General features: G+C 41.4%; 1 protein-coding gene across 2 annotated transcripts; it reads left to right on the forward strand.

The window, feature by feature from the left end:
- The first annotated feature begins 5,389 nt into the window (after window positions 1-5,389).
- Window positions 5,390-10,835, forward strand: LOC143527521 (butyrophilin subfamily 1 member A1-like). Of its 2 annotated transcripts, XM_077022800.1 has the most exons (11): window positions 5,390-5,624; window positions 5,828-5,872; window positions 5,982-6,341; window positions 6,590-6,739; window positions 7,354-7,536; window positions 7,654-7,731; window positions 8,462-8,495; window positions 8,663-8,685; window positions 9,426-9,488; window positions 10,014-10,040; window positions 10,145-10,832. In XM_077022800.1, exons 1-11 carry the CDS (start codon window positions 5,615-5,617, stop codon window positions 10,675-10,677), a joined length of 1,506 nt encoding a protein of 501 aa, XP_076878915.1. In that variant the 5' UTR covers window positions 5,390-5,614; the 3' UTR covers window positions 10,678-10,832. The 2 variants fall into 2 exon arrangements, with proteins under 2 accessions (XP_076878915.1, XP_076878923.1); XM_077022808.1 differs by lacking the exon at window positions 7,654-7,731 and having other exon boundaries at window positions 10,145-10,835.
- The last annotated feature ends 706 nt before the right edge of the window (window positions 10,836-11,541 follow it).

Consider the following 11,541-nt stretch of genomic DNA (forward strand, 5'->3'; position numbering starts at 1 on the left):
CATAATCCATAAACTAACATATGTATCCGCTACACCCTACATGATGTCCATGGTCAAAAGCCGATCCGTACAGCGAACACTCAGAACCTCAAGCTTGGCTCAACTCGAAACTCCATGCTTAAAGTCTCATGGAAGACAAAGCTCCAGACTATTCTCCGTCCTGGCTCCAAGATGGTGGAATGATCTTCCATTAGCTGCTAGGACTGCAGAGTCTATTGCTATCTTCAAGCGTAGACTGAAGACCCACCTGTTTGTTGAGTTCTTACCAGAGCACTAACTCAGCTGATACCACTTGCAGTTGTTCTTAAATTGTATGTCTGTCTATGGTTATTTGTGCTTCTTGGCAAATGTAACTTGCAAAACACTAGGTAATGACATTGACTCCTGTAGTTTAGTAGTAGTCTGACTCAATGGTAACTTGAATTCTGGCCTATCCGTACTATTTCCTAGGATGTATTCTGTGATCAGATGCAAAGCACTTTGTAAGTCGCTGTGGATAAGGTTGTCTGCTAAATGCCGTAAATGTAAACCGATGATGAAATATGAAGAATGTGCATGTTGTTAGTAATGTGAATAGTTAGCAGTACCTATAAAAGATGGTGAACCTTCTGTGCACATGCTGAATGTTTATTGAACGCTACTTCGAGAACACCGTGATCACTCCATCCATGGAAGCGCGTAGCCTTGGTGTAGTTGTCGACAATCAACTCTCCTTTACGGCCCACGTTGCTAACACAACACGATCATGCAGATTCGCCCTTCACAACTTTCGGAGGATTCTGCCATTTCTCTCTAGGGAGGCCACTCAGGTCCTTGTCCAGTCCCTTGTCATCTCAAGACTGGACTACTGCAACTCCCTCCTGGCTGGTCTTCCTATGCATGCCATCAAACCCCTGCAACTGATCCAGAACGCTGCAGCTCGGCTGGTCTTCAACCTTCCCAAGTTCAGCCATGTCACTCCCTTGCTGTGCTCCCTCCACTGGCCTCCGGTAGCTGCCCGCATCAAATATAAAACCCTGGTGCTGGCCTACAAAGCAAAGAATGGTGCAGCTCCTCCTTACTTGATGGCCATAGTAAAACCCAGATGCATACCTAAAGCCCTCCGCGCCTCAAGTATGTCTTGTCTTGACCCTCCATCATCCAGGACACATGGGAGACAAGCATCCAGACTTTTCTCTGTTCTGGCTCCAAGGTGGTGGAATGAACTTCCCTTGTGTGTCCGAACATCGGAGTCACTTGCTGTCTTCAAACGCCGACTGAAGACCCACCTCTTTCAAGTGCACTTTGCATAATTATGCTTCTGTGGCCCGTGTAATAGAGCAAACCCGACTACGCCACCTGGGGAAATTCACCCCAGGACATGTATTAACCCAAGCCAATAAAGGCACCTAGGCACACAGGTAAACCTGAATAAAATGTTCAGAGATGTGGATTTGAGGTAATCAAAGGTTTATTCACAACCCATCCATAAAATCACTTAATTTCTTAGTATTATTTTAAAAACAACAACAATGCAGAAAACAGTAAAGAAATACAGGAGCTCCGACGAACTGGCTGTGGGTGTCAAAGAACTAGCGGTCTCGCCCGGTCTATATTCTAAAATCTCCAATACACACACACACATGCAAAAGTGCAATGCACGTGAACACACCACTGCAAATTAAGGTGCCAAACCACGAGTGAATGGACATCCAGATGTCCTACAGAAAGAAGAGATACAATTAGAATATGCAATTGCTCCGACCTCTAGACCCACAGGACGCCCCACAGTCAATATTTCCCAGAAGACAAGAAAAATGCTTTAAAAACAATACCACTAAACCAGAAACTGCTGCCAAAATAAACCATAATCGGTTAACAGAACAAAAACATTATCAACCCATCAGTTAATAATCAAATATAAATATCACATCAAGTACAGCAAAACAACCAATAAACGAATTAGACAACACGTTACATAAAATTACACAGAAAAACCAAAATAGAAAAAAACAAGGAACCTAACCGACGGCGTATCCAACGCAGCCAAAAGGAAACAAAACAAAACCAGCACAAACAAAACAAAACAGCAGCGACTCCAATTTCACTAGGTAGGTATTGAAATATTTCATTAAAACATGAATTGACGAATAGCTGCTTCCAGGCCCGCTCGTTCCAATCGCAACCCGGACCGGTCACTGGCGACGCTCACACAGGACCTTCGGCTGCTGCCATTCACAGCTCACACCCTGTTAGTTGTTGCGCCAACCCACGTTACTCCTACAATGAACAGGTATTAGCTGCATGAACCACCAATGACCAACAACTGTGCGGAATACCGCGTACCTACCTCCGGATCAGTGCTGCTTCAGCACACCCGGGTTAAAATAATAAAACCGCCGTGAAGCCACAACAAATGGCTACAATGTAAAAGCCGGTTTAGGGAGCTTTGCGCCAACGCGCCGTCAACACGGAGTGGAAAATAGAAACTTGCATGAACCAGCCAAACAGCACACCTGCACAGAGACATTACCCATTAATATAAAACCCCAACCCCAAAGTACACCACCTCTAAAAGCAACCTACCCGTTCAGTGACTCAGCCCAGCCCAGCCACAGCAGACCACAACAGAGGGAGGATATTGCCTACCCGCAGCACCACCATTCGTGTGTATATATGCTAGAGCCAACACCCACTCTTAATTGGACACACCTGGCGCTCACGTAGAGGAAAGGGGGGAGGAGAATGGAAACACCTCACACTGACTATAGTTGCAGTCACGATTCGCAACCCACTCGTAGCCCATCACAGGCTTCATCTGTTACACTTCGTCTACTGTGCTTTATCGTCTCTTTCCTCAGGTGTTTGTTACAGGTATTGCTTACTGTCTTTTTTTCAGGTATTGTGCATGATTGGGTTATAGGAATTGTTTACTGTCTTTTTCCTCAGGTGATGTGTATATTCAGGTATAATTGTTAGGTATCATTTGACTTTCGTCTAGTGGTTTTTCCAGCTTAGAGTACCTTGTGTTCAGGACTATCTATTCTACCTTGGAGATTCCAAGCACTACATAGCACTTTTGTAAGTCGCTCTGGATAAGAGCGTCTGCTAAATGCCATAAATGTAAATGTACACAAAATAAAATAAAAACTAAATCCTGATGGAAAAAACGGTAACCAGATAAGCTGTTCTTCAAGGCAACCAGAACATGACAACAGACAAACACAAGACATGGACTTAAATACAAACACTGACAGACAGGTGTAACACATGGCCAGGCCAGCTAACAATGGAGGGGCATGTCCATGAGGGAAGAAACACACACGCACACTATCATATGGCAAACACTAATAAGATGAACCGGCAGGAGTCTGGAACGGGGAGGTGATGGTTATGAAAAGTGGTGAAGATAAGTAAATAAGTGACACCAGTGCGGTTTATCTGCTAAACAAACATAATGGCTGAGAGTAGATCCTGCAGAGATACAGCACTTTACGTCAGAAATACAGCTGATGATGTAAAGATCCAGAAACACGAGGAGGAGCTGGGTCCATGTGCAGGGAGAGTGTTTTTTTAAACTAAGGGGCAGAGCAAAAGACAGTGTACATAAAACCAATGAACCAAGATGTTACGACCCTTGTCCAGGCTCCGGGGTGGAGCTCCCTACTTCCTCGTATTCCTGTAACCACTATTTACACTATGTACAGAATTTACACCCAACATCTTTCGTAGACACACACAGAAGGACTCAGAAGTACGCACTCACAATCACGATAATATTTTGAAACGAGCAAAACACACGTCAAAAACAAGCCAAATACACACACATCAGTCACGCCCTGTGCCAAACAATGGAGGAAAAAATGCCCCCTTCCTGATCGGACGTGTCGGTCTTATTGGCGGTCCAGCGAAGTGCTGAAAAGAGGCAGCCAATCCAGTGACAACGCGATTCTGGGCCATCGGTGTGGAGGCACATCTGGACCATAGCCTGAAAGGGACAACACAAACACACAATTGCACAAAAAAGTGGTCGTAACACAAGGGCAAAGGTACAAGAGGTCTAGGCAAAGTCAAAGTCACAAACACAGGCAGAGATCATAGACCATAAACAGACTAGGGAATAATCACACTCGGTGTGCACTAGTGATGGGACATCTGAAGCGAGGCTTCGAGGCGTGTACCGAGTAATAAGGGGGCGTGTCCGATGAAGCCCCGCTTCGGAGCTTGTGTCATATTGAGCAAAATCACGTGATCAGCAACAAACGAGGCCTCGCATTACATCAGCCACGTCATTGCTTCATTTTGCGTATCGTTTTTCTAAATAAAAGCGCTATGAACCCTGTTGCTTCGTGGGTTGTAGTAGGTGGTTAAATTTAAAATCTGGAACGTTCTAGATTCTTTTTGTTTGATCAGGATGTAAATCAGATTCACACATCAAAAACAGACTAAAAACCATTGGAAGAGGCAAACCTTATTTGTAATGTTAAAAACATTTTACATTTGGTAGACACCCTTATCCAGAGCGACTTACATTTTATCTCATTTTTATATAAGTGAGCAATTGAGGGTTAAGGGGCACCTCAGTCATGGCCTCAGGTCTGGGGATCGAACCCACGACCCTCCGGTTACAAGACCAGTTCCCTAACCACTTTCCTTCCCTAACCACCAGGTCATGACTGCCAAACCAGATCTAGAACCCCCAAGAAGCAATTATTTTAAACACATTCTGTTTTTTTTAATCGGTTTCTAACTCAAAATATTCAGTCTGCTTCAACAATCACTCAATTCCCAATATAGTAAAGTACAACATATCTTCATTGTCAAATACGTTCATGACGTACAAGAAAACCCAACACAACCACTAATGGTCAAGGATTAGATTGGCTACAAATCATTTTAATAATTAAAACATGACAATTAAGTATGATTTAATTTATTCTCCTGTTACTAAACATGAATTTGATGGAAACTTTGTGACAGTATTGCATTTACAAATTGTTGAAAGTATGATCCAACTGAATGACGAGGCTGTTACAGTTTCACCAGCAGATGTCACTAGTGAGTGATGAATGAAGCCTCGAGTAATGAACCTTTTTGCAAAGCAAAGGGTTGGAAAGCTTCATTGCTTCAAGAGTCTTCATTTGCCATCACTAGTGTGCACAAGACAATACTTCACAAAGTAGGTATGAACCAGGAAGGGAATAGTTCATGAGTGATGAGGAACAGCTGATGTAGGAAACCATGGAAACCCTAGAACTCTGGAGAGCTCTGGTGGCGAGAGAGAGAACTGCAGATATTAACAGATGGACTCTGTACCATGTCTACCGGTGCACCATGTATAATATTAACAACGTTATATGAGTTCCTTATTGACCATTCAAACTGGAATGTTAACTGGTGATCTCTGGTTGTCTCCTTCACTGGGATTAATCTGTAACCAGCGTATCTGATGACATTTAGTGTTGTACACACTGTCATAATCTCCCTTAGATGGAGACTTTCTTACAGTCATGTAAAAACTCAAAACCAAACATGGAAATACATCTTACAGCAGTGACTTAGCCTGAAGTCTGTGTTGAACTGTGTTTTTCTTCATTTCTGTTTCGGTTTATAGGGCACTGTGGTGTAGACAACCATGTACACAGGTGAGTCTGAAGCACGTTGTAGTCACCTTGACCATGAGCACAGATATAAGAATGGTTTATTGTGCTAATTCTATGGTGGGAACAAATTCAAAGATCTGTATTATTGAGATTAGTATGCTAGATTACTCTAGACAATTTTTAAAGGTGAAAACAATATGTATTAAATAGAAACCTAATAAACTGATATTGTTTTCTATTGACAGTTATGCTAGTTTTCTTGTTTATGGTTCATCTCCTGAGTTGTGCAGGTAAACCAGTTTACCATAATCAGATGTCTGATTCTGTGATTTAGATCCTGAGTATATCAGACATTTTTGGATTGAAAATTAAATGAAACTCAGAAATGTTCTCTTTCAGATTGTCAGACAAACCTATTCTCTGTGCGGGTTCATGATGGCTTCATATCAGCATTGTTAGGATCCTCTGTTCTCCTGTCATGTACAATCTCACCTTCAGTGGACTGTAAGAGCTATGAAGTACGCTGGTACCGACCCGATAAATACAACAGCCTGGTTCTGCTCTACAAGGATCAAAGGGTCCAGGAGAACACTGGAGATATTCAGTACAGGAACAGAGTGTCTCTGGTAGGAGAACTGGAGAAGGGGAACGTCTCTCTCCAACTGGAGAACCTCACACTAGCAGACAGAGGAGAATATGTGTGTTTTGTTAAGAGTATTGAGTGGTATGATAAGGCCAGTATGATCTTGAATATTACAGGTAAGACTTAAAGACTTCATAATTATCATTTCAAACAACAACAAACCTTACATAAAAAAAAATTATGTTTATATCAGCTGTGTGTACACCCTGATACATCAAATTTTAAGCATTGTTTATTTATGCAATGTGAAAATTTTAAACACTGCTCATTTACTGAATGTGAGATCATGATCGACCCCTCCCCCACTCTTATCCTCCCCCCTGTCCTGTAGTGATTGGCTTTTATCCTCTCCTCTGTCCTGTAGTGATTGGCTCTCATCCTCTCCTCTCATTGGCTGATGCTGGAGATCAGGTGAATGTCACCTGTGTGTCAGATGGATGGTCACCAAAGCCCAAACTCACCTGGAGAGACAGAGGAGGAAGAAAACTGAACAGTGTTGAACACTATGAAACAGGTTCATTATTAACACATATGTTGATTCATGGTTTTTCTAATGTTTACATTTTCTAATCTGCACAGATAGTTTGCTGTTTACTGCAGCAATAATAATTTTAAAAATTATGATAAATCAAGGCATTATTATCTATTTAAAATACAATAACTTCCTTCAGGGTTTGTTCAGTAAAGGCACACTTAAATAATCAAATGTGAATGTGCCATATTTAGTCAACTGTGATTTTTTACTCCTTTTTACCCATCTGTGCAGTTAACACACACACACACACACACACACACACACACACACTAGTGATTACTAGGGGGCTGTGGTGCACACATGTCCAGAGCGGTGGGCAGCCCTAGCCCAGTGCCCGGTGGGAGCAGTTGGGGTTAGGTGCCTTGCTCAAGGGCACCTCAGTCATGGCCTCAGGTCTGGGAATGGAACCCACAACCCTCCGGTCACAAGACCAGTTCCCTACCACAGGACCATGACTGCCCCAGGCTTTGTCATGGGACCTTGAAGACATGACTGCTTGCAAAGCATACAGAGTGATGTATTTTAAACAATATCCATTTTGATATTGTCTCTCTCTTTCCTGCTCCCCCTCTCTCTCTCTCTATCACATTAAGACTTTGAAGGGCTGGTGAGTGTGAGTTCCTGGGTTCTTTTCTCTCCCTCTGGGTCAGACTGGATCTCCTGTTCTGTGGGTTTATCTGAGCAGGAGATGAAGGAGAGCAGAGTGGTGCCACTTAAACCAAGAAAGAACTTTACAGCCCGAGAGAACGAACCCACATCATCATCGTCAGAACCAGGTACACAATCACTCAGCTACAGTGATCTGTTACTTTGACTGATACTCATGAAGTGACTACAGTGTGAACAATTCATTACTGAATATTACTAAATGGTCCTTCATTCATATTCTGTAGCGTGGAGAGCCTTCATCATTACTCTTGTCTTCACTTTTCTGGCTTTCACCGCAATCACAGTTTATGTCATGATTAAAAGTAAGAAAAACATTCACTTCACATTTTAAAAAGTAAATGCAGTCATATTAAGTACAGAATTTACATATTTTATGTGTGTTAGAAATTCTGAAACCCTTAAATGGTGAGCACAATAAAAGTCAAAAGCAGTTGGGTTAGATAATAAAGTACAATGATTTATTTAACAAAGCATGGATTAACCCAGAGATCTCAGTTACACACACACAAGGTGTCTGTCGCAGAGAGCTAATTCCCCACTACGAACTCTCATCTTTTATACTTTTACTCATCAATACACACGGTATCCACGAGGTGAACACGAGGTGATCAACCAAATGTGATTGGACAATACATGAAATAATTAACACTGATTTGACAGATGCATATGACGCATGCCCCCTCCACGCTCAGAATCCTCGTGATGTCATGACAGACTGAGTGTCGCCGTAGTCCCTTCCAAGTAGAGATTAGGCGTCTCCAACGAGGTCAGTTTAGGAACAACAGAGGAACATCAGATTAGGACTGAGCCGAGGCCGTCCAGAGAGCACACGCACACGCATCTGAGGCCTACTGAAGTCACGAGAATGGCTTCAGTGGCATAATTAACACACATATATGTAAAAAGATCTCTTACACCTATATCTAATGTGTTTAATGTATACTAAGAAAGCCTGACATAAATGGAAATCATCAAATTTCCATCACATATGTTACATTCTTATTCTAAGTAATTAACTGTTTTTGATTGCAGGACCATGGCATTCAATATCTAATAAAATCTCTGGAGTTAAGTGAACCTTTTCAAGAATCTTTAAATAAACATTCATACACATGTTAAAAGACAGACATACATTTAAATAGTCAGATAGATACTGTCATTTATTTAATTATTAAAATGCATCTTTAAAAATCTTTATAATCATTAAATGTTTTTCCTTCATTTCCTGTCAACAGAGGGGGAAGTTCTACTCATAGGTGAGAATGTCAAATGTCTTTGATGTATCTTGTTTTTCTCTAAACTATACACAGCACATCTACAAGGTCAAAGGTTACTTACTACTGTCCAGGTTCTCTGAAGCAATGTGTCTTAAGCAGAGAAAAAGGGAGAAGTGAGACCTGAAACCCCAGTGTGAAATCATGGATCAGATAATGCATCTCAGCAAGGCTTCATGGGAACCATAAAATGTCCTTATGTCTATATGAGGAGTGAATACGGGGGTGATTTGAAAGAGCTCATACAAACAATACTGAGGACATAACTTGGAGAACAGGACACACAGTGAGGAACTCAAGAAACTCTGACAGGATTAAGTCTGCAGACCTCAAAGGGCTTTAGTATACAACCACTTTACTAAATTATCAGCCAGACTGAAACTCCACCACAGAGCTACAGCTTTGCTTAAGGAGACTGGCACAGCTGCTAATTACACTTGATTACTGAAGAGCAGCTCTGTGCCTCCCTCTGGTGGTCAAAGTTGGCCTAGCAGATAAGGAAAGCAAGAGATATTCAGACTTCAGATGCTGCCATTCTATTGTAACATTTTCTTTTCCCCTAAAAATTATTAAATAACTTTGCAAGGTTTTTTGATGAGTGAACGGATAATCTAAACTCACTGTGATCAGCTTGTGATTACATATACAGTGCTTTTCTGATTGTGCTTGTAGATATTGTGCTTGTTATAATATTAAGTGTGTGTCTGTTGATTTTTTGACAGAATCGTCCAAGCAGAAATCACCCACTGTAGACAAGGCAACAAACACACAAGATCACTTTACAGGTAGATCCCCTCACTGCAGTGAGGATCAGTTAGATCCCATTACTACAGTGAGAGCTGTACCTGGTGGATCTGTAATGATCTTTATGTTCTCCTATGGGAGGTGGTGTGAAAGGAGTGAGGTACAGTGCAGGGTGAGATGAACACTCTCAGGTAGCAGGTATCCAGGACGTTTTTTAATTTTCAGATGGGTGACAGGGTTTTAAGTCTAACACTAGCTAGTAATGAGACACGGAGCCAGTAGAGAGAATGCGATAGTGGAGTGATCTCTGTGTGAACTGGGGAAGAGTGAATATGACTGGATCAGCTGCAAGTGTCCAGTGGTGTGAAAAGTGATGTGTGTACACACCACTGTCTGCATACACACCACTGTCAGGCTTTACACCTGTAAATTTCACTTGTAAATTCTCACTAGTGAAGTGGACACACTCTAAGTCTATAATACTTCAATGGACAAAACCTCAGTATAAATATTATTATTATGATTATTATTTTTCTTCATATTCTTCTAACTATTATCAATTTCAGACTGGTCCCAGATGATCTTGAGAAAAGGTAAATACACAAACCACAGACTTCTACAATCAGACACTGACAAAACTACTTCATGATTTAAACTGATGACAGTGAACTGATGACATGGTTTATCACTCTTTCAGTCAACCTCACGCTGGACTCTGAAACAGCCCCTGATTGTCTGAACGTGAATAAAGATGGCAAACAGGTTACCTGTACAGCAACAGGGGACAGAGAGACTCTGCCTGAACTTACTCATGTCTTCTGTAGAGAGAGATTCAAGACCGGACAGCACTACTGGCAAATGAAAATGACTTTCATAAGAACTGTTCTAAACAGGACAGAGAAGTCAGATCCTGTGTCCTGGTATGTAGGAGTGACCAGTGTACCAGAGAAGAAGAGAATTCCTTTAACTCCACAAAATGGCTTCTGGCTTTTCTGTTACAAGAAAGAGAAAGGTTACTATGTCTGTGGTAAAAATCAGACTCCTGTGTTAGTCAGAGACAGGTTCACAGAACTGGGAGTGTTTTTAGACTGTGAACTGCACACACTGTCATTTTTTGACTGTGATACACAGTCACACCTCTACACCTTCTACAGTGTGAATTCAACACAACCCCTGATTCCAGTTATTGGTCCTGATCTACAACAGAATTGTTCCTTCAAGCTGGACTAAAATGAGTGCATTGTATTATTTTCTTAAATAAATCTCTTTGTCCATCCACATCAAATCTGACATTGTTGAATTGGAGTGAAAGTGTAAGTATTTAAAGAAACGTTACATCATCACTATACACAGGACGTCTGGAATAATGTAGGAGTTCTCATACATTTTAATAACTGATGCAAATCAGACAGCTGCACCTTCTACTGTAGACTCAACAAACATCTAATGTTGAGTATCAAGTTCTGGAGTTGGATTTCATCTTGATGTTCACTTTTAAACTTACACTATGTATATGAAAGTTTTCATATATTTCTGTTACTGTGAGTCCACAGATATGAATGAAACCCAATCACTGATCTGTCCTGGTTGTCCTATATTCCAGAACTCCCTCACTAAATAAATACGGCTCAGATCCAGAACAAACCTTCACTGTAACACTTACACCAGTGCAGCTTATCAGCTAAACAGTCATAATGGATCACAGTAGATCCGGCAGTGTATAATTCTGTTCTTAATCTCAGAGTGTTTCCTGAATGGGATGATTCAGATAGTTTAAGACACAACGAAGCCTCCAGTGTGGTTTCCTTCAGGTTGCTTTTCTACTGTTGTGTTTTACAGGTTTTGCTACATCGCAGTAACATGAAACATAAAAAATAAACTCTTACATTTACATTTACGGCATTTGGCAGAAGCCCTTATCCGGAGCGATTTACATTTTTATCTCATTTTTATACAAGTGAGCAATTGAGGGTTAAGGGCCTTGCTCAGGAGCACCTCAGAGAGCTGTAGCTGTCTTTATCCAGAAGGAGGCAAACTCCAAACATATCAGACAGTTCAGAAACATCGTGCTGCTTATCGTAGAAGGGAAAATGT

This window comes from Brachyhypopomus gauderio, chromosome 1 (genome assembly GCF_052324685.1).
Source record: "Brachyhypopomus gauderio isolate BG-103 chromosome 1, BGAUD_0.2, whole genome shotgun sequence".
Classification (NCBI taxonomy): Eukaryota; Metazoa; Chordata; class Actinopteri; order Gymnotiformes; family Hypopomidae; genus Brachyhypopomus; species Brachyhypopomus gauderio.